The sequence below is a fragment of the Bos grunniens genome, chromosome 11 (assembly GCF_055505025.1).
Source record: "Bos grunniens cultivar Pamir isolate PY7600 chromosome 11, Bosgru_T2T1.0, whole genome shotgun sequence".
Taxonomy (NCBI): domain Eukaryota; kingdom Metazoa; phylum Chordata; class Mammalia; order Artiodactyla; family Bovidae; genus Bos; species Bos grunniens.
In genome coordinates, this window is record NC_141175.1 from 86,817,408 (window position 1) to 86,841,629 (window position 24,222).

General features: G+C 37.8%; 1 protein-coding gene across 6 annotated transcripts in view; it reads left to right on the forward strand.

The window, feature by feature from the left end:
* The window catches only part of ATL2 (atlastin GTPase 2), a 67,343-nt gene that overhangs the window by 30,309 nt on the left and 12,812 nt on the right, over nt 1-24,222 (forward strand). For 5 of the 6 annotated variants that reach the window (XM_086327397.1, XM_086327399.1, XM_086327403.1 and 2 more), the window contains 2 exons: nt 19,952-20,086; nt 20,333-20,437. In XM_086327397.1, the coding sequence (XP_086183523.1) occupies nt 19,952-20,086; nt 20,333-20,437 (240 nt within the window). Of the gene's footprint in view, nt 1-19,951; nt 20,087-20,332; nt 20,438-20,518; nt 20,546-24,222 lie in introns of those variants that run through there. The other variant, XM_086327402.1, reaches the window with a different exon arrangement.

Consider the following 24,222-nt stretch of genomic DNA (forward strand, 5'->3'; position numbering starts at 1 on the left):
GGAAGGAAACTTAGATCACTTGTCTAGCAAGTTTCACCTTAGGTGCAATTTCTTATTTGATCTCTGATCAGTTAGTAGTGGCTGTTCAGAGGGGGAGTAGCAGCCCACACATGTGTCATATTTGTTATTTCTGAACTAATAGACAGTGTAGCCTTCTCAGTTAATACCTTCAAAGGTAACCACTGTTCTGAACTCTCACCACAGGCTAATTTTGTCTGTTTTTGAACTTCACATGAATGAAATCATACCATATGGGTTTATGTTTGGTTTATTCATTAACATATCTGTGAACTACCTAAGTTTTTGCATCTGTGATAGTCCATTGTTTTTGTTACTTTGGTATTCCATTATATGATTATACCACATTTTTTTAATCCATTTGTCAATGGATAATCTTAATAAGTTTTAGTAAGCTGATTTTTGAATCACATGTTTCCAAAGAAAAGTAGGTTACTCTGTTAACAGTCAGTAGGAATTGCTAGAAAAATGTTGATCAAGTGGTCATATAAAAGTGATTCCAATTTCAAGAATCAGTTTAGGAAGGTAGAAACTTAATGTAGTAGAATTAAATTAGTAAAACTTAATTTTGGGGATATATTGAACACTAAGTAATGGGAGCTGTTCTAGGTAAGGATTCTTGATCCTTTATAGAGTTGCTTCCCTTTTTAAGTGTTTCTTATTTTTTTAATTTATTTTTAATCATTCCTTATTTTTTAAAAAACTTTTGTGAACAATTTTTAATGTATGAAAGTAGACAGTGAATGCCCATGTACTTAATAATTTTTAGCAAAAAGTGGTTTTAATTCTTTTAAGATTTTCCTCCATTTCTTTTTCTTGGTAAATTTATTTGTTGAAAAATGTGATTGTTGGTCTTACAGAGTTTCCCAGTCTGGGTTTGCTGATTTTACCCCATTGGTGCAGTTTTCTTGTTCTTTTGTTTTGTGAATTTCCTGTAAATTGTTGGTTGAACCTAGATCAGACTCAGATTTGACTTTTTGGCAAGAGCATTTCGTAGATGATATTTTCTTCTATGAGGAGGCATATGTTATCTTTTCACGTAACAGTTTTTGAATCTTTATTGATTTCTGGGTATTCTGATTACTAAGCATTTAATAGATATTATACATAATAGTTTTTAGAATAAAGGCTTTGGCATCAAATTGCCTGGCTTGGAATCCCAGCTGTGCCACTTACTCTGAGTTTCATTCTTCAACTCCAAGCTGAAATACTAATACAACTCCATAGTGTTACTGTGAATACTGCTACTGCTGCTGCTAAGTCGCTTCAGTCGTGTCCGACTCTGTGCGACCCCATAGACGGCAGCCCACCAGGCTCCCCCGTCCCTGGGATTCTCCAGGCAAGAACACTGGAGTGGGTTGCCATTTCCTTCTCCAATGCATGAAAGTGAAAAGTGAAAGTGAAGTCGCTCAGTCATGTCCGACTCTGTGCAACCCCATAGATGGCAGCCCACCAGGCTCCTCTGTCCCTGGGATTCTCCAGAGGAGCCTGGTGGGCTGCCGTCTATGGGGTCGCACAGAGTCGGACACGACTGAAGCGACTTAGCAGCAGCAATAGCAGTATTCACAGTAACACTATGGAGTTGTATTAGTATTTCAGCTTGGAGTTGAAGAATGAAACTCAGAGTAAGTGGCACAGCTGGGATTCCAAGCCAGGCAATTTGATGCCAAAGCCTTTATTCTAAAAACTATTATGTAAAATGATGTTTGGTCCATTTATATACTTATCCTCAATTGTTCTTTTGTAAGTGTTTACTTTTTATTGTTTACTTGAGAAATTGAAAGAGACTGACAGGAGTACATACCTGATAACTTTTCTTGCTGCCCACTGGTATCTTTGCTTAATAAGTATGAGTTTTGACTGTTTGTATCATAATTGCTAGTGGCACTTTAAGGGGAGTTATCTGTAGTTTTTATTCTTTTCCATTTTAAGAGCTGCTCCCAGAACTTCTTCCAGAGATCAAGAGTAGGAACTATCTTTAAGGATTATATGTGCTGCTACATATAATTTCCCAAAAGCACAACTATATCAGGATCAGTATATGGGATGTTGAACTTGGTTTCACTTTTTTCTCTAAGGCTAGTAATATCTGAGATTAAGACTTGGAAATGTTAATCTATGAAAAAAAACTTGGTTTCTTGTGCTTTCTAAGAAAGAAATGTATGTAGAGGAAGAATAATGTTTTTATAAGTTTCTTCCTAGGGTCACTTTTATTATTATTATTATTTTGTGGTATAAAATATAGCAAAGTATGTAAGCCTTAGTACAGCCAGTGAATTTTCATTGAGTTATACTTTTGTGACCACTGCCTCTCAGATAAAGAAAAACAGCATTTTCAGCACTCCAGAAGGCTCTCTTGTTCTTTCTCCTAGTTACTACTATCTCCAGCTCTCAGGAGCCACTGCTGTTCTGACTTAAATTGCCATCGATCAGTTTTGTCTACTTTTGAATTTCATGTAAATGTAATTATAAAGTGTGCGCTCATGTCTGGTTTCTTTCACTTAATATTAAGTCTAAGAGATTCATGTTGTTGCATGTATCAGTAATTGTTTTTTTAATTGCTGAATAGTATTTCATTGGATGAAGATACCATAGGCCTGGAAAAGGTCAGTTTTCATTCCAATCCCAAAGAAAGGCAATGCTGAAGAATGCTCAAACCGCTGCACAATTGCACTCATCTCACACGCTAGTAAAGTAATGATCAAAATTCTCCAAGCCAGGCTTCAGCAGTACGTGAACCGTGAACTTCCAGATGTTCAAGCTGGTTTTAAAAAAGGCAGAGGAACCAGAGATCAAATTGCCATCCACTGGATCTTGGAAAAAGCAAGAGAGTTCCAGAAAAACATCTGTTTCTGCTTTATTGACTATGTCAAAGGCTTTGCCTATGTGAATCACAATAAACTGTGGAAAATTCTGAAAGAGGTGGGAATACCAGACCACCTGACCTGCCTCTGGAGTAATCTATATGCAGATCAGGAAGCAAGAGTTAGAACTGGATATGAAACAACAGACTGATTCCGAATCCGGAAAGGAGTACGTCAAGGCTGTATGCTGTCACCCTGCTTATTTAACTTACATGCAGAGTACATCATGAGAAACGCTGGGCTGGATGAAGCACAAGCTGGGAATCAAGATTACTGGGAGAAGTGTCAATAACCTCAGATATGCAGATGACACCTCTCATGGCAGAAATTGAAGAGCCTCTTGATGAAAGTGAAAGAGGAGAGTGAAAAAGTTGGCTTGAAACTCAACGTTCAGAAAACTGAGATCATGGCATCTGGTTCCATCACTTCATGGCAAATAGATGGGGAAACAATGGAAACAGTGTCAGACTTTAATTTTGGGGGGCTCCAAAATCACTGCAGATGGTGACTGCAGCCATGAAGTTAAAAGACGCTTACTCCTTGGAAGGAAAGTTATGACCAACCTAGACAATATATTAAAAAGCAGAGACATTACTTTGCTAACAAAGGTCCGTCTAGTCAAGGCTAAGGTTTTCCCAGTAATCACGTATGGATGTGAGAGTTGGACTATAAAGCTGAGTGCCGAAGAATTGATGCTTTTGAACTGTGGTGTTGGAGAAGATTCTTGAGAGTGCCTTGGACTGTAAGGAGATCCAACCAGTCCATCCTAAAGGAGATCAGTCCTGAGTGTTCATTGGAAGGACTGATGTTGAAGCTGAAGCTCCAATATTTTGGCCACCTGATGCAAACAGCTGACTCATTTGAAAAGACCCTGATATTGGGAAGGATTTGGGGCGGGAGGAAAGGGGATGACAGAGTTTGAAATGGTTGGATGGCATCACCAACTCGATGGACATGAGTTTGGGTAAACTCCGGGAGTTGATGATGGACAGAGAGTCCTGGTGTGCTGCAGTCCATGGGGTCGCAAAGAGTCAGACATGACTGAGCGACTGAACTGATCTGAATTTGAATTGACAGTCTTATGGGTTGTTGGTAATTTTTGTTTGTTATGGATCAAGCTATGATGAATGTTCTTATAAAAGTCTTGGTGAAGTAAGCACTTATTTCTGTTGAGTTTATACCCAGGAGTAGGAATGTTAGGATCAAAATTTTTTCAATAGTGGGTTTACCAATTTTGTACTCCCATCAGCTATGTGTAAAGACTTACAGTTCCTTTACATTTTATAAAACAATACTGTCATTTAGCCATTCTGATAGATGTGCATTTTTAAAATTTTAAGGCATCACTTTGTTCGGGTTCATATGCTCATAAAATTGCCAGATTTGATGTAGAAGTATAGCTTATTCATTTAATTATTGCTTTAACTGAATTTGCTTTTGAATATTTCACCTATTCCAAGTGATACACTGAATATAACTTATGTAACAAACTGGTGAAATTGAAAATTTGATATTGTTACTATTTTTGCTTATGTAAGAAGCAGGCAGAACTTGGTCAGAGTTTTAAGATTCAGTAAGGAAAAATAAAAATCGGTGGTCTAATTTTGTCTGCTGAAAATATGCTAAAGAGTTGGGTATAGAGGTTATGTGGACTATTGACTACTTTCTTTCTGTTAGCATATTAGATTTTCCCCCCTTGATTTCTGAATTGTATATTTCTGTTCTTTCATATGCAGATTTAAAATTAGTGTAATTTCACTTAGAAGGCTTCACCAAATGTTGCCAAAGCCAGAGGAATCAGAAACAGATGACGTGGAGGAGGCTACAATACGTTGTTCAAAGTCCTTACTGCCATGTTTTAGGAGGGCCTTTCTTGGTTGCGTTTCTGTACTTGTTCCCTGAAAATGTTTTGTCATCTGTAGCCTTTGAAATACCTTTCTAGCTTTAAGCCCCAAATGTATGTACTGCCTGTTTTGTGATATCAAAAGTATTATACCTATGTTATCACTTATTTCAGTTTTGTACTTGAGAGAGCATTAATTATTTTTTCCAGTAGACCTTTTCCTACTCCAAAGTATTTGTTCTTGCAAGTGAAAGTTTACTTCCTCTAAAATAATTGACTTTATGAGGTCATTTTTTGAAGAATATCTCAAGTAATAATACTGTTATACATAAGCACTAATTACTCAAACACCAGCTTTAAAACAGTTGGGGAGTTAAAACAGTTTTATAGAATTCAAGTTCCTTAATACTAACTTTTTTTGGAGGAGAAAGAAATTTTTAAGTAATTAATAACTCCCTGCTTCATTCCCCTATTCCCCCTGGGACAATTTTGATGTTTGACTCATGAGTTCTAGTTCAAGATTTCTTTTTTCTCTTAAAACTTTTTTTTTTCTTGCAACGTTTCTTTTTATAGTTAATAGGATGTATTTTCTATAGATGCTTTAGAGAATGTTCACTGTAATCCTTTTGTCAAGAAGCAAGTTAAAATAACAATTTATGCCACATTGCAGTAGTATATGGACATTTAACAGAACTGCCAGTGGACCATTCTTTTTCCTCTTAGACTTCTGTAGTGTTATAGGGTGGGTTTTGTATGGCTGGGAGTCTTTTGTTAAGTTCATGTACTAAGTGTATTTGATACTTTGTTTTTCTTTTAACAGCTTTATTGAGGTATGATTCATATATAATATATAATTTCATCTACTTGAAACCTGTAGTATACAGTCCCATGATTTTAGTATATTCACAGTTGTATAATCATCATCACAATAAATTTTAGAACATTTTTACCATCTCAGAATGAAAAATATGAAGCCCTGTACTTTTAAGCTGTTAACCCACCTATCCCCTATAACCTCTTCTCCCAGCCTCTCTCCCTAAGGAACTATAATCTTATTTACTGTCTCTCTGATTCTATGGGAGGTTAGTTGGGATTCTGTTGGTGATTGTATTGAATCTAAAAGATCAGTTTGGGTAATGTTGTCTGAATATTAAGCACTTTGATCTTTGAACATGACATGTTTTTCCATTTATGTGGGTCGTCTTTAAATAAATAAATCCAGCTTGGGGGGGGAGAATGTTTTGTAGTTTGTATTTTTTATACTTTTGTTAAATTTACTCCTGATTTGATGATGATATAAATATAATTGTTTTCTTAATTTCATTTTCAGGTTGTTCGTTGTAAGTATACAATTGATATTTTTATATTGATCTTTTATCCTGAAATCTTGTTTAACTCATTTATTCATTCCAGTAGCTTTTTAGTGGACTTTTTAAATGTTTTCTCTCTATCAGATCAGATCAGATCAGTCGCTCAGTCGTGTCCGACTCTTTGCGACCCCATGAATCGCAGCACGCCAGGCCTCCCTGTCCATCACCAACTCCCAGAGTTCACCCAGACTCACGTCCATTGAGTCAGTGATGCCATCCAGCCATCTCATCCTCTGCTGTCCCCTTCTCCTCCTGCCCCCAATCCCTCCCAGCATCAGAGTCTTTTCCAATGAGTCAGCTCTTCGCATGAGGTGGCCAAAGTACTGGAGTTTCAGCTTTAGCATCATTCCTTCCAAAGAAATCCCAGGGCTGATCTCCTTCAGAATGGACTGGTTGGATTTCCTTGCAGTCCAGGGGACTCTCAAGAGTCTTCTCCAACACCACAGTTCAGAAGCATCAATTCTTCAATGCTCAGCCTTCTTCACAGTCCAACTCTCACATCCATACATGACCACAGGAAAAACCATAGCCTTGACTAGACGAACCTTTGTTGGCAAAGTAATGTCTCTGCTTTTGAATATGCTATCTAGGTTGGTCATAACTTTCCTTCCAAGGAGTAAGCATCTTTTAATTTCATGGCTGCAGTCACCATCTACAGTGACTTTGGAGCCCAGAAAAATAAAGTCTGACACTGTTTCCACTGTTTCCCCATCTATTTCCCATGAAGTGGTGGGACCGGATGCCATGATCTTTATTTTCTGAATGTTGAGCTTTAAGCCAACTTTTTCACTCTCCACTCTCACTTTCATCAAGAGGCTTTTTAGTTCCTCTGCACTTTCTGCCGTAAGGGTGGTATCATCTGCATATCTGAGGTTATTGATATTTCTCCCGGCAATCTTGATTCCAGCTTGTGTTTCTTCCAGTCCAGTGTTTCTCATGATGTACTCTGCATATAAGTTAAATAAACAGGGTGACAATATACAACCTTGATGAACTCTTTTTCCTATTTGGAACCAGTCTGCTGTTCCATGTCCAGTTCTAACTGTTGCTTCCTGACCTGCATACGCATTTCTCAAGAGGCAGATCAGGTGGTCTGGTATTCCCATCTCTTAAAGATTTTTCCACAGTTTATTGTGATCCATACAGTCAAAGGCTTTGGCATAGTCAATAAAGCAGAAATACATATATATATATGTGTGTATATATATATATATGACCATGTCATCTGTAAATATAGTTTTCCTTTTTCCCTTCTAATCTGAGTACCTCTTATCTCTTTTTCTTGGCTGATTGTGCTGGCTAGACTCTCCAGTACAATACAGGTGATAAGAACATGTCTTCTTATTGCTTTCCTAACCTTTAGGGAGAAACACCTAGGTTTTCACCACTGTGTATGATGTTAGCTGTAGAATTTTTTTGGAGATATTGTTAGGTTCAGGAAGTTCTCTTTTTCTAGTGTGCTAAGACAGTTTTTGTTTGCTTTTAAAATCATGAATGGACATTGGATTTTGTCAGATGCCTTTTCTGCATCTATTCATATGATCATATGGTTTTTCTTTAGTCTGTTGATTTGATCAGTTCAGTCTCTCAGTTGTGTCTGACTGTTTGTGACCCCATGGACTGCAGCACGCAGGGCTTCCCTATCCATTACCAACTCCTGGAGCCTACTCAAACTCATATCCATTGAGTCGGTGATGTCATTAACCATCTCATCTTCTGTCAGGCCCTTCTCCTGCCTTCAATCCTTCCCAACATTAGGGTCTTTGCAAATGAGTCAGTTATTTGCATCAGGTGGCCAAAATATTGGAGCTTCAGCTTCAATATCAGTCCTTCCAATGAATATTCAGGACTAATTTCCTTTAGGATTGACTGGTTGGTTCTCCTCGCAGTCCGAGGGACTCTCAAGAATCTTCTCGAACACCACAGTTCAAAAGCATCAATTCTTCGGCACTCAGCTTTCTTTATAGTGCAACTCTCACATCCATACGTGACTACTGGAAAAACAATAGCTTTGACTATACAGACCTTTGTTGTCAAAGTAATGACTCTGCTTTTTAATATGTTGTCTAGGTTGGTCATGACTTTTCTTCCAAGGAGCAAACGTCTTTTAATTTCATGGCTGCAGTCACCATCTGCAGTGATTTTGGAGCCCCCCAAAATAAAGTCTGTCACTGTTTCCATTGTTTCCCCATCTGTTTGCCATGAAGTGATTGAGACTAGATGCCATGATTTTAGTTTTTTGAATGTTGAGTTTTAAGCCAACTTTTTCACTCTCCTCTTTCACTTTCATCAAGAGGCTCTTTAGTTCTTTTTCGCTTTCTGCCATAAAGATGGTGTCATCTGCGTATCTGAGGTTACTGATATTTCTTCTGGCAGTCTTGATTCCAGCTTGTGCTTTATCCAGTCCAGCATTTCTCATGATGTACTCTGCATATAAGTTAAATAAGCAAGGTGAAAATATATAACCTTGATGTAATTCTTTCCCAATTTGGAACCAGTCTGTTGTTCCATGTCCAGTTCTAACTGTTGCTTCTTGACCTGCGTACAGATTTCTTAGGTGGCAGGTCAGGTGGTCTGGTATTCCCATCTCTTTAAGAATTTTCCACAGTTTGTTGTAATCCACACAGTCAGAGGCTTTGGCATAGTCAGTACAGCAGAAATAGATATTTTTCTGGAATCCTCTCACTTTTTCAGTGAAATGGATCATATTTTTTGAATGTTCAGTTAGCCTTGCATCCCGAGAACAGTCCACTTAGTTGTGGTATATAATTCTTTTTATACATTGTTGGATTCAATTTTCTAATATTTTGTTGAGTATTATTACATCTGTATTCCTGAAATATATTGGTCTTTAGTTTTCTTTTTTGTAATGTCTTCATTTGGTTTTGATATTAAGATAGCACTGGCCTCATAGAAGGAATTAGGAAGTATTCCCTCTGCTTCTATGTCCTGGGAAAGTTTAGGGAGAACTAGTATCATTTCTTCCTTAAATGTTTGGAAGAACTTAGCAGTGAAACTGTCTGAACTTAGTTCATTCTTTTTTTGAAGGTTATTAATTGTTGATTAAATTTCATTAGTAGATACAGACCTATTCAGATGATGTATTTTTTTCTCATGTGAGTTTGCTAGGTTATGTCTTACAGATAATCAATCCACTTCAAGTCAGTTATCAAAATTGTGGGCATAGAATTGTTCTTAATATTCTTTTATTATCTTTCTAAAGTCCATGAGATTAGTAGTTTTGACTCCTCTGATTTCTGATATTTTTAATTTATCTTTTCTCGCTCAAAACAATTTTATTGATCTTTTAAAGGACCAGCTTTGGTTTGATTTTTTTTTTTTTCCTGTTGTCTTGATATCCTGTTTTCTTATGTTCAGTGTTATTAAGGTTTCTGCTGTAATTTTATTCTGCTTCTTTAGGTTAAATTATTCTTCTAGTTTTGGTTTTAGATCTCTTTCCTAATATGTGCACCCATTTCTATAAATTCTTTTCTAATCATTGCTGTCACTGCATTTCACATGTTTTCATAAGTTGTTTTTCTCATTTTCATTTAGTTCAAAATACTTAAAAATTTCTGTTGGGATTTTTTTGACCCATGTGTTATTTAGAAGTGTGTTGTGTAAACTTCTACTGTTTTGGGGTTTTCCAACTATGTTTACATTATTGGTCACTAGTTTAATTCATTTGTGGTCTGAGAACATGCTTTGTATGATCTGTTCTTTAAAGTTTATTTTAAGGTGTGTTTTAAAGCCCAGGGTTCTATTCTATTGGGGAATGTTGTGTATGAGACTGAGAGGAATGTGTATTCCGTTGTTGGATGAAGGATTCTATAAGGTCAGTTAGATCTGCTTTAATGTTGGTGCTGTTTAGTTCAGCTGTATCTTTGAAAGTGAAAGTCGCTCAGTCATGTCCCGACTCTTTGCAACCATGGACTGTATAGTCCATGGAATTCTCCAGGCCAGAATACTGGAGTGGGTAGCCTTTCCCTTCTCCAGGGGATCTTCCCAATCCAATCATCGAACCCAGGTCTCCCACATGGCAGGTGGATTCTTCATCAGCTGAGCCACAAAGGAAGCCCAAGAATACTGGAGTGGGTAGCCTATTCCTTCTCCAGTGGGTCTTCCCTACCCAGGAATTGAACCAGGGTCTGCTGCATTGCAGGGGGATTCTTTCCAACTGTACTATCAGGGAACTGATAGTTTGTCTTCTGGATCCGTCAATTACTGATTGAGGGGTGTTGAAGTCTCCAAGTGTAATAGTGGATTTTCTTGTTTCTCCTTGGAATTCATATATTTTGATGCTTTCTTATTAAGCACATACACATTGAAGAGTGTCAAGTTTTTCTGGAGAAATGAATGACTCCTTTTATCATTATGTATTACCACTCTTTATAATGATAATTTCCTTGTCTTAAAGTCAGCTCTGTCTGAAATTAGTATAGCTACTCTAGCTTTTATTTGATTAGTGTTAGCATTGTATGTCTTTCTCCATTCCTTTTCTTTATGTTTAAACTGGGTTTTTTTGTGGACAGCAGATAGTTGGATTTATTTTTAATCCAGTGACAGTTTCTTTCATTTAATTGGTTTATTTCAGTCATGCATGTCTGAAGTGATTATTGATACTTGTTATACTTGGTTCTTTTTTATTCTCTTTTTCTGCCTTCTTTAGCTTTAATTGACTATTTTATATGATTCCACATTCTATTCTTTCTTAGTGTATCTATTATATTTATTTAAACATTAAAAAAATCTAATTGCCTGGAGTTTGCAATATACATTTACAACTGATCTAAGTTTGCTTTTAGAATATTACTATACTGCTTTATGGGTAGTACAGGTATCTTATTCCCAGTCCTCCGTATGTACTATAATCGCCTAATACATTGTCGCAATTAGAACTTTGGATATGCTGTTGTCTATTAAATGAATTAAGAGAAGAATAAAAGATTTTCTTGTCTTTCTCTGATACTCTTATATATATATATATATATGTTTGAGTTTCCAACGTGTATTATTTTCTTTCTGTGTGAAGAACTTTTAACATTTCTTGCAAGGCAGGTGTACTGGTGACAACATCCTTCATTTTTTATCTAAGGAAGAATTTAGTTCTCCTTCACTTTTGTAGGGTAACTTTTACTGGATACAGAATTTTAGGTTGGTGGCTTTTTTCTTTTAACACTTTACATATTTCATTCCATTTTCTTCCTGTTTGTATGGTTTCAGACTAGAAGTCCAAAGTGATTCTTATCGTTCCTTGATCATCTGTAGATATGTGTTTTTGTCTTTGTTTTCTTTTGGGATTTCCTTTTAGTCTTTGTCATTTTGCATTTAGGCTGTGATACGCCTGGTATAGATCTTTTGATATTTATCTTGTTTGGTGTTATCTGATTGTCTTAGATCTGTTCTTTAGTATTCGTCATTAATTTTAGAAAATTCTCAGCCATTATTACCATGAAATTAAAGACACTTGCTCCTTGGAAGAAAAGTTATGACCAACCTAGACAGCATATTAAAAAGCAGAGATACTACTTTGCTGACAAAGGTCTATCTAGTCAAGCTATGGTTTTTCCAGTAGTCATGTGTGGATGTGAGAGTTGGACTATAAAGAAAGCTGAGCACTGAAGAATTGATGCTTTTGAACCGTGGTGTTGGAGAAGATTCTTGAGAGTCCCTTGGACTGCAAGGCGGTTCAACCAGTCCATCCTAAAGGAAATCAGTCCTGAATATTCATTGGAAGGACTGATGCTGAAGCTGAAACTTCAGTACTTTGGCCATCTGATGTGAAGAACTGACTCATTTGAAAAGACCCTGATGCTGGGAAAGATTGAAGGCAGCAGGAGAAGGGGCTGACACAGGGTGAAATGATTGGATGGCATCACAGACTCGATGGACATGAGTTTGAACAAGCTCCAGGAGTTGGTGATAGGCAGGGAAGCCTGGTCTGCTGCAGTCCATGGGGTGGCAGAGTCAAACATGACTGAGCAACTGAACTGAATTGATGACTTCTGATGTTTCTTTTATGCCTTTTCCCCTTCTCCTTCTGGTATTCCCATTATACCTACTTACTGGTTTAGTCACTCAGTCATGTCCGACTCTTTATGACCCCATGGACTATGACTATAGCCCACCAGGCTCCTCTGTCCATAGGCTTTTCCAGGCAAGAATACTGGAGTGGGTTGCCATCTCCTCCTCCAGTATACCTTCCCGACCCAGGGATCGAACCCACGTCTCCTGCTTGCAAGCAGATTCTTTACCACTGAGCCACCAGGGAAGCCATGCCTATTTATACCTTTTTGTAATTGTCCCACAGTTCTTGAATAGTTTCTTCTGTTATTCTTATCCTTTTTTGTCTATGCATTTCAGTTTGGGAAGTTTCTGTTGATACATTTTTGTGTTCACTGATTCTTTTGTTGATGTGTCCAGTCTGTGGATAAGTATATTAAAAGTGAAAGTCGCTCAGTTGTGTCCAACTCTTTGTGACCCCAGAGACTATACAGTCCATGGAATTCTCCAGGCCAGAATACTGGAGTGGGTAGCCTTTCCCTTCTCCAGCGGGTCTTCCCAACCCAGGGATTGAACCCAGGTCTCCGCAGTGCAAGCGGATTCTTCACCAGCTGAGCCACAAGGAAAGCCCAGGTATATTAAAGGTATTCTTTATTTCTATAATAGTATTTTTCTATCTAGCATTTTCTTTTGATTCTAGCTTAGAGTTTCCATCTCTCTGCTTACATTACTTGTTTTTGCACGGTTTCCACTTTTTAAAATTAGAGCTTTTATGATATTTACCTTAGTTACTTTAAATTTCCTGTCTAGTATTTCAAAATCTGCAACATACCTGAGTTTGATTCTTAAGGTTGCTTTGTCTCATCAGTCTGTTTTTCCTCAACTTTTGAGGAAAGTACATGGCTTGTACTTATCAGATGTGAACTATCAGAAAATAGGAACTGAGAGTTAAGCTTTTACTGTGAAGTTTTGTTCATCTAGTTCTAGCTCAGAGATGTGGTTAGTGTTTGCTGCTTTAGATCCCAGAGACTTCAGTATTCTGTCCCACTTCCATTGTCCTTGGGTTTCCCTAAGAACTCCTTAAATAGAATCTGTGTCTTGCCGATGTGTCAGTTGTAATCCACTAATTGATGTGGTGGTAATGTGTGCGTGAGGAGAGCTTTATCATTTTATGATTAAATCTCAGTTTTGTAAGTGGACCTGAGTCCCTGGGCTATGACCTTCAGAAATTTTTTTTCTCCCTTTACTTGAAACAGGAAGGCTAGAGGGAACTGGAGTTGATGAATTGGACTTTCCCAGGGTTAGATAAAGCTCTGATCAGGTAGTTTGCCTTGAAGGGCTGGCCTTCGTTAGTGGGGACTGCTCTCAGGGCTTGTTTGCCCCTCTGTGTGTTTGGAAATGGTTGCAGGGAATTCCCTGGTGGTCCAGTTGTTAGGGCTCAGTGCTTTCACTGCCACGGCTTGGGTTCAATCCCTGGTTGAGGAACTAAGATTCCGCAAACCATGTGCAGGGTCAAAACAAACAGAAAGAGAGAACCTCAGGGAACTTCTTGTGGTAAAAATGAAGAGCTCTTAGGTCTCAAGCTAGTTTCTTTTAGCTTTTAGCAGTTTGTCCGTATTTATTTAAGTGTTTCTTCAGTTTGCTCTAGCAGTTTCTGCTTCTGGTAAACTGATTTTCAGCTTGCAATTCTTTGTATTTGCCTCTCTCCAGAGTTCAGTGTGCAATTTGCCCTGTGACCTTGATTCTCTGATCAAAAAGAAAGAAAGGTCATTGATTTTCATGTTGAGCTTTTTCTTTCGAGGCTGATATGCTTTTTTATATTAGCTTTATACATGGGAGCACTGAGACTGGAAGTCCAGTGGAAGGCTATAAAATCAGATCTCAACACCAAACATCAATAACTAGAAGTGTTTTCCCTTTCCTGTTCTAGTAGCACTTAAGTACACTTGAAAAATTGTGGTTAAAAAATGCATAACAATTTACCTTTTTAGTCACTTTTAAGTGTACAATTTAAATGGCATTAAGACTGTTCATATTATTGTGCAGTCATCATCACCAATACATTTCCAGAACTTTTTCATTTTCCCAGACTAAAGATCTGTACACAATAAACTCTTTCTTCCAGCCCCTGATAACTGCTTTTCCACTTTCTGTCTCAATGAGTTTAACTGCTCTAGATATTTCATTTAAGTATAGTTGTACAATTTTGTTATTTTGTATCTGGCTTATTTTACTAAGTGTGTCTTCCAGGTCAAGGTCAGCTTTTAACCAGAATCATAAGAAAAAAAGATTATTTAAACTTATTCTTCTTTCGCGTGTAGCTAAGTTGATATAGTTGTCCTTTGTCTGAACTTGTGAGTTAGGTCAGTCATTATGTTATCTGTCTGTCCAGCCCCAAAAGGGAAGAGTTGGATGAGAAGATGGGTAAGATGTTAGACAGTTTTAAAATTGTTTTAAAAGTCTAATGTTTCTTAATTTGCTCTAGGACTTGCAGAGTATTCTTACATATTCAAACGAAAACTCTAAGTTATGCTTGGTGGTCAGAATGTTAGTATTAGCTTATTCTATCGTTTGGCGTTTGGTGTTAATAACCTACCTCCTAAGTTAAGTACTAGTTTATACAGATTAAGATTTTTATCTGTTATGTTTTTATGGGGAATGCTTCATAGCTCGAAGGATCTGCTGTTTTGTTGTACAGTTACTTGGATCTTTAATTTCATCCTTCTGTCCATTTTCCTTATAGCTGTGTTGAGTTGTTACGGCTTCTCAGTGCACCTTTATCTTCTGGCATGCCCATTGTTGAAGTTAGGAGACCTGGCTGGACTACCAACTCAGTGTGCAAATTTACCTAGCTTTTGTTTCACTTTGTTGCTGCTGCTGCTGAGTCGCTTCAGTCGTGTCCGACTCTGTGTGACTCCATAGACGGCAGCCCACCAGGCTCCTCCGTCCCTGGGATTCTCCAGGCAAGGACACTGGAGTGGGTTGCCATTTCCTTCTCCAGTGCATGACAGTGAAAAGTGAAAGTGAAGTCACTCAGTCGTGTCCAACTCTTAGTGACCCCATGGACTGCAGCCTACCAGGCTTCTCCATCCATGGGGTTTTCCAGGCAAGAGTACTGGAGTGGGGTGCCATTGCCTTTTCCATTGCTGCTGCTAAGTTGCTTCAGTCGTGTCCAACTCTGTGCGACCCCAGAGATGGCAGCCCACCAGGCTCCCCGGCCCCTGGGATTCTCCAGGCAAGAACACTGGAGTGGGTTGCCATTTCCTCCTTCAATGCATGAAAGTGCAAAGTGAAAGTGAAGTTGCTCAGTCGTGCCTCTTAGCGACCCCATGGACTGCAGCCCACCAGGCTCCTCCGTCCATGGGATTTTCCAGGCAGGAGTACTGGAGTGGGGTGCCATTGCCTTCTCTGATCTCCATTGCTAGAGAATGTTATCTTTCCTATGGTGAAATAAGAATTTGTTTCTTATTGTTTAGAGCAGGTAGGGGTTCTTTATTGTTGATAATTATATTGCTGAGTCTTTTTGGCAAGGATTTCTGTTTATTCACTGTAATATTTGACTACATTCAAAGTTCAAGTCTTTTCAGCTGAGATGCCTTTTGCAACTGGAACTTACTCAGTAAGCTTTTTTTTTTTTTTGAACTGGAGGATTAAGATAATTTTTTAAATTTTTAGTTTTTGTCCCTGTATTAATAAATGGTATCAGGTTACTGTTTTTCAAGTTCTTAAGTTTGCTTCTACTCATGACAGCAGACGGTCTCTGTTATGGGCGAGGCTCCTTCTCAAATTCATTAGCATCCTCCTGAGGGCAGAGATGTTTGTTCTTTTTCACTGCTCTGTCCCTTGAATCTAGAACAGTGGCTGGCACACAGTAGGGGTTCAATAAATATTTGTTGAATGACTATATTAAATTTACCAGTGTTCAGTATGTTAGAGAAATAACAAGACTTCTTAATTTCATGTTTTGAAATGTCAAAACTTAACTGGTTTTAATTAGGTTCTCTGATTTACCTTTTCTCTCATTCTTTTATTGACTGATCAATTTAGTACTTCTGCTTCATTGACTACGCTAAAGCCTTTGACTGTATGGATCACAACAAACTCTGGAAAATTCTTAACAAGATGGGAATACCAGACCACTTTACGTGCCTCCTGAGAAACCTGTGTACCGGTCAAGAAACAACAGTTAGAACTGGATGTGGAGTTATGGACCAGTTCAAAATTAGGGAAGAAATATGTCAAGGCTGTATATTGTCACCCTGCTTATTTAACTTCTATTCAGAGTGCATCATGCGAAATGCCTGGCTGAAGGAAGCACACAAGCTGGAATCAAGATTGCCAGGAGAAATACCAACAACTTCAGATATGCAGATGATATCACTCTAATGGCAGAAAGCTAAGAGGAACTAAAGAGTGTCTTGATGAGGGTGAAAGGGAAGAGTTAAAAAGCTGGCTTAAAACTCAACATTCAAAAAAGTAAATCATGGCATCCAGTCCCATCACTTCATGGCAAATAAATGGAAAAAAAGTGGAAATATTGACAGACTTTATTTTCTTAGGCTCCAAAATCACTGCAGATGGTAATTGCAGCCATGAAATTAAAAGATGCTTGCTCCTTGGAAGGAAAGCTGTGACAAACCTAGACAGCGCATTAAAAAACAGAGACATCACTTTGTCAACCAAGGTCCGTATTAGTGAAAGCTGTGGTGGCTCAAGTGGTAAAGGACCTGCCGGCAGTGCAGGAGACCCAGGTTTGATCCCTGGGTTGGGAAGATACCCTAGAGGGGAAATGGTAACCCACTACAGTATTCTTGCCTGGAGAATTACATGGACACAGGAGCCTGGCAGGCTACAGTTGATTGCTGAAGAATTGATGCTTTCGAACTGTGGTGATGGAGAAGACTCTTGAGAGTCCCTTGAAGATCAAGGAGTCAAACCAGTCAATCCTAAAGGAAATCAACCCTGAACGTTCATTGAAGGACTCATGGTGAAGCTGGAGCTTCAGTACTTTGGCCATCTGATGTGAAGAGGCGACTCATTGGAAAAGACTGTCTGATGCTGGGAAAGACTGAGGGCAAGAGGAGAAGCGGGCAACAGAGGATGAGATGGTTGAATGGCATCACCAGCCCAATGACATGAGTTTGAGCAACATCCAGGAGATAGTGAAGGACAGGAAAACCTGATGTGCTGTAGTGGATGGAGTCACAAAGAGTTGGGCGACTTAGTGACTGAACAATAGCAATTTAGTAAACATTTCCATTACAGGGTAAACCAAGAAGAGATAATATATAGTTAGTACATCTTTTTTAATGAGACACCAATTCTTTTTAAAGTTCTTTTGGAGATAGTAAGGTTAACAAGCATCTTACTTAGTTTATGATTTCAGTCATCTGTACTTTTTAAAATTCAGTTTTACTCTTATTCATGTATTATTTCTAGCAGTGATTGAAAGGATTTTATTTCTTCCATCTCTCTTACCCATGTGCAAAAAGGAACATGTTGAAGCTTACTAATTTTAAAAATTTAACGTATTTATTGAGCAAATATTTTGAGTACCTACTGCGAGCCAGGCACTATTCTATGTTCTGGGGATACTATCCTGTGTTTTGAGAGGAAAAAAATGACAAAACTTTTTTTCTTCATGGAACTTAAATTTTCATAGAAGAGATAGGGAAAAAAATAAGTAAAATTAAGTAATTAAGTAAAAAGTAATATGTAGAATAAAAGTAGATTTCTCTAATAGGATAAATTCTTTTAAGTTACTTGTGTAGGTTGAATCAGTTCATTAAATATCACTTTGACACTTTCGGGGAATGAAGTGCTATGTGTGAGGAACTAGAATATGGAAGGCATTTTGGTAGAAACAGTTTTGTAAATCAGATGGGTTTATAGCCCGTGCTCGCAATACTTACACAAGAACTGCAGTGCAAAGCCATTTAAAGGGAGCCACCTGAAGTGTCAATAATAGGCTTTAAGAGTTCAGAAAAGTTGGAGTTTCTTTTCCTGACCACCCACTCAGTCCAGGCTGAGAGCAGATTGAGCAAAGGTATAGAGATGCTAAGCAACCTATGTATTTGGGAATATTGACCTTTTTTGTTGTGGGACAAACTGGAAGAGGTGTGTGTGTTGGGGGGACATAAGGAGCAGAGATAGGAAATGTAAATTAAAGGTGGATTGTATACAACACATCTCCAGATGGTCCTGTAAAGAAATGGGGAGCCACAGATGGCTTTTTAGTGGGACCATGGCATGATTTTAGATTTCTTGTTGAGAACATTAAGTGACAGTTGGGAAGGATGGGTTGGAGGGTACAACAGGGAGGTTCAAGGTGATTTGGAGCATCTAAAAAGTATAGTCAGTGCAAGACCGTAACTGGGCTTATCTAGGGTGTACTGTTAATCCCCTGATCCCTGTGAAGGGTGCTTCTTGAAGCACAAGTCTGTAGTATATAGTATAAATAGAGCTGTACCATGTGTCAGCCTTGTGACCAGCAGAGGATGAGGGTCTTAAGTTGAAGATACTGAAAGTGAAGAGAGTCCAAGAGAATTTTGTAAGTGATAGGATTGGTAACAACTGGGGATGGAGTTCTGTGGAATAATAATTATAGATGGTTTGTGTTTTACCATCTGAGCCACCAGGGAAGCCCACTGATGTTTAAGACTGATCTTCATATTAAGTAGTGATAATTTGGGCAACACTTTTGTCTCCCGCCTTTTCCTCATTAAGTCTACCTTATACATCTTTCTCCACCCCTAATTGGACCTTTGTTATCTATTTTGGACTATGTAGTAAAGCTTATTATAAGTATTTCTGAAACAAAGGAATTTTTCCTGTGAGGGAAGGTACTTTGAGAAAAGGATATATGGGCTTTAAATATACTTAAAGTAGAGGGCTCTTAATATATGTCAAAGTTAACTCATTTATCATATTCTAGATTTAATTTTCTAGATAAATTAGCCTATGGTATATTAAATTTCATATAATTTTATAATATTACAACAGTTTAGTCCCGTAATGTATGTGCTAAAACATTTTATTATAGAAAAATTTAAATATACCCCAAAATAGTAGAATATAATGAACTCCAGTGTACCCGCCAACATTTTCCTGGTCTTATTTCATCTGTTTTCCTCTCTGCCCTTTTACTTATTTATTTTAACTATATAAGACTTTATTATTATTAGTACAACCTCAAAGCCATTATTACCTCACACAATCATCTTTACCCCAACTTAGCACCATCTAATACCATACCCAGTCTGGATTCAGATTTCCCTTTGGGTTTTGAAAAAGACTTACAGTTGGATTGTTTGAATCAGATTTTATACAAATCTTGTGGTTATTTTTAAAGTTGATGTTTTTTAAAGAGAAAATTAAGGCAGTGTGAAAACATTTTAGTATATAAGCTATTCTAAGAGAGCAGTGCTGTTTTGACAGTCATTCTGTCTGGAACTTGGTTTTGTAGAAGGAGGTGTCAAAATAGCTGGTATCTTATTTTTATGATTTTGAACATAGGAAGTCTTTCCAAAGTGGGAAAAGTGGGTGTGACCCCACTTATCTAGAAGCCTAGAGTGTGAAAATGGGAGCAGATGTGAGAAGGTTCAGGTCCCTCTGTGAAGGATGTGGGATTTTTTTTTGTAACTACTTGTGTAATGTTACAGTATATTTTATCTCCCTGGATGTACCGTCCTTATCTATAAAATAAGGAGTGGATGATTTCTTTCTTTTTTTCCTAAAATTTTTATTGAAGTGTAGTTGATTTACAGTGTTGTAAAGAGTGGGTGATTTCCTACCTTCCTTTTGAGTTCTTATTTTTGTGTGTTTTATTTTATATTTATGCTTGATTTCAACAGGATTCTCAGAGTTGGATTGGTGGAAACAATGAACCATTGACTGGCTTTACATGGCGAGGTGGTTGCGAAAGAGAAACAACAGGCATACAAGTCTGGAATGAAGTGTTTGTGATCGAGAGACCTAATGGAACAAAAGTAAAATTCTTTTTAGAGTTTTTTTTTTTAAACTATTTTTTCTTCCTTATTTCTTGAGCAAAACAATGCAGAACTCTTATCTTATTATCCGATAACTTAAACATGTGGACTATTATGTCAAAATGTGTGAGATATGTACTTTTCTTGACTTAATTACTGGTTTTTATAGTAACCATTTTATATTTGACTTTTATAAATCACTGTCGGTGAGTTTTTACGTAGTGTTTCTAACTTTTAAATTCCTAGGTGGCTGTGCTGCTAATGGATACCCAGGGTGCCTTTGACAGCCAGTCGACGATCAAGGATTGTGCCACAGTGTTTGCTCTGAGCACCATGACTAGCTCTGTTCAGGTGAGACGCAGGGATGCTGTAGCATGATCAGTTCTCATGACTAGCTCTGTTCAGGTGAGACGCAGGGATGCTGTAGCATGATCAGTTCTCATGACTAGCTCTGTTCAGGTGAGACGCAGGGATGCTCCAGCATGATCAGTTCACAGAACTCCAGTACCTTTGCTCTTCCTCAGAATGCCATTTGATTGAAGAAAAGACGGATTAAAATTAGAGAAACTATTTACATTTCTTATCGCTCACTTACATTTCTGTGCTTGCTGTCCTGGCTTACAGTGTGAAATTTCGTACTTTTAAGTGCTTACCAGGGAAGCAGTGAACCAACAGCCAATGCCTTTGGTATTTTGTTGTAGCATCAATGCTCTTTTTTTTTAAGGAGTATATATTGTATATTATCCTTAATTGAATTCTAGGATATTCAGTTGATACTGTGGCTGCCAGATACAGTAAAATGTAGAGTATATTTTTATTTTTTGGCTAAATCAACCAAACAGCAAAATCAAGTAATTAAATTTAGTTTTCTACTTGATGTGCATGGCAACTAGTACTTGATTATCTGAATGAATGGAGGTATGTTTATATAATAAACTAGGGTCCTATGTAACTTAGGAAACCTGAGTGATGTTTATATAATCTAGGATAGCACCTGTTTCACTTAGAAAGAAGTAAAATTCTTTTCTCTTTCACTTATGCTGTACCCTAGGTGTGTTTGGTGTTTTGTCAAGTTCTAGTCTCTTTGAGCTAGGCCATCTTTTTTCTGTATAATTTAGACTGATTGGACTGAATTAAACCACCACAGGTCATTTTGTATTTTTTTACTTTCCCTTTTATGAGCTCATTTGTGGTTGACACTTCTCTGGCTGAAAAAAGAATTATTGAAGTATGGTGGTTAGGTCCAGCTGGTGGTGGTGTTTCGAGATACATATTTGCAAATATTTTAAAAAGTATGTGCCTCTTCTGAGGTAAGAAATATTTCTTACTGATGAGAGATTATAGATGATACCGTCACAGTGTCTTGGTTTTTGTGCTTTCTATTAGTATCTGGAATGTATGACTTGTCTCGATTAAAGTTCCCATCTCCTTCCTCAATTCGAAGTATTTAGCTGTCAGTGGAAACAACTTTTGGATATTATTATGAGATAAAAGAGAAGGGGCTTCTTTTTATTATAGGGATGGAAATATCTGTCTCTATAAACTAAATGATATTATTGGGGACCCTCAGAATCTCTCTTTTCCAATATGTTCTACTTTTTTTCCTCCAATCTTACAGGGTGGCACAACTGCCATTTTCCTGAGGCAACCAGAAAATGCATCTTTGTGTTTGTATTATCACATTATAGCCCTTCAGATTAGCTGACTCTCTGACTTGCTTTAAATTATAAGCTCTCTGTCCTAAAACTTATATACCGTGGTGTTCTGTTGTTTGTTTAACTTTATGATAGTGAGAGGCCTAATTTTGGAAACTTAAAGCCACTTTCTTACTGTAAAATGAAAATTCTTGCTTTGCTTGACTGTCTCATAATGTGGTTTTATGTGCAGTCAGAAATGAAATCCAAATGCGATAATGCATAAAAAAGTGCTTTGTAAACTAAATAATCAAAAAGATTGATTTTTTTTTTTTTTTTTAAGGCTGAACTGACTGGCATTTGGGATCTTAGTTCCCTAACCAGGGATCGAACCCATTCCCCCTGTCTTGGGAGCACAGAGTCTTAATCACTGAACTTGTAGGGAAGTCCCTGAAATTATTTTTTATTATTGCGTCTTTCCTGATTCTTGAGGCCAGATTTCTGTCCTTCCTTATTATATAAGTTATATGATTGATAGGCTAATGACAGATTGATCCCTTTGTCATTTATTTTTTCAAAAAATAATTGTTGAGCATCTTGTTAAATACAGTGTGGTATACTAAGTACAGCACGGTATACTAAGTACTAATGGTCTACAGTAAACAAACCTTTTCTCTTTGCTGTTTATAACCTGGCCCTGACAATGAAAGGATCTGGGCCTATTTTCTAAACACTAAGGCCCATATCAGTGAGAATAGGTTGGTCATGCTCTCAGATTTTAAGTTTAAATAGAGTTTAACCACCTCAATCATTAATTTCTTTGTAAGTACCTGTTTGAAATTAGCTGAGAAAATAATTTTAAGTTTGCTGGCTTATAGTGGCTGTTTATTTTCTTGACCTCCAAGTGATTAAGTTTGATCGGCATTTTGTTGTGGTTAGAATAGCTTGTTCTATATTTGGAGTAACCCTGTTTTCTTAGATATGTTATTTCTTAGCAGAGGCTGCAACTATGGACACCTACTACTTTTCTCCTTTGGTGGCCTAGTTGACCTCTTAAAAGATTTGATTCAGAAGGACTGTACCTAGTGAATCTTCTCTCCAGTTTCTCTTTCTTGCGAGTACTTGAGTGAGTGATAGTCACTCAGTTGTGTTCAACTCTTTGCGACCCCATGGACTGTAGCCTGCCAGGCTCCTCTGTCCATGGAATTCTCCAGGCAAGAATACTGGAAAGGGTTGCCATTTCCTTTTCCAAATGACCTTCATGCCCCTCTCACAAAAAGGAGCAATCCCTCATGGTGGAATTTTGGGGCACTGGGGTGCTGCCTGCATCCACTCAGAAACCTGCATGGTGGGTAGATAGGTAGTCAAGTCTGACTGTTCATTATCCTCCCTAAGCACAGCTCCAGTCCCAAGACACATCCCTTTAATTCCCACTGGCCAGTGGCACTTTCCAGGTTTTTCACAAAGCCTCTAAAATTCTGCATGGATGAGGTACTTGCGGTTCCATTCTAGGGTATAATGGTTTCAGAAGGTACCCTGATGCTCCACAGATATTAGGTCTCAAACCCAGTTCTTCTTACCTTTCCCCTGCCCCCACCCAAACCATTCCATTTCCAGAATGCCAGGTCACATTGGTCCATCTCCCAATGAACTGAACACTCCTTCCCCAGACTTGGGGACTGAAGAGAGAAAAGGGGTCAGGAGCCATGAGTTCTCCATGTTTTTCAGCAAACAGGATTCTGGACCCAAACTGGACCCAAAGGGTCTCAGTTTTACCCATGGACAATACAAAGTTAGGGTCAGATGCTCCTTCAATGCTCCTTCTAGTTCTAAAATTCTGTTTTTGATAACTGTGCATTTTTCACATTCCTTCAAAAATATGTGCAAAAACAGTAATTTTCAAATAAAGAAGCTATAAAATGTATAATATATCATAATTCTTTTGAAAAGCTACTTTTCAAATATAATCAGTATTTAAATTAGCAATTTTTAAGATTTTTTTTTTTCGATATAATGGGGGTTCTTTCCAACAGGCAAAAAAAACCCAACCAAAGGCACTTAAGAAATCACTTAATAAATTATAAGACCTTCCCTGGTGGCTCATATGGTAAAGAATCTGCCTGCAATGCAGGAGACCGGATTCAATCCCTGGGTTAGGAAGATCCCATGGAGAGGGATGTCCACTCCAGTATTCTTGCCTGGAGAGTCCCATGGACAGAAGAGCCGGGCGGGCTGTAGTCCATAGGATCACACAGAATCGGACACGACTGAAGTGACTTAGCATACAAGATTATATGTCATTGTACTCAGTTTGAAAACTTAGCCTATTTGATATTTATACTTACTTAACTTACCATTATCAGCTCTGGTCTGTGTGGCTTGGAAAGCCTCCTAAAAATTTGTGGAAAGGGCAAGAGTGCCACCTACTGTTGTGTGTGTTTTTTTTTAAACAGCTACTACAGTCTGGTAAAATTTTCGTGTTATTTAGACTGAGTTTGCTTA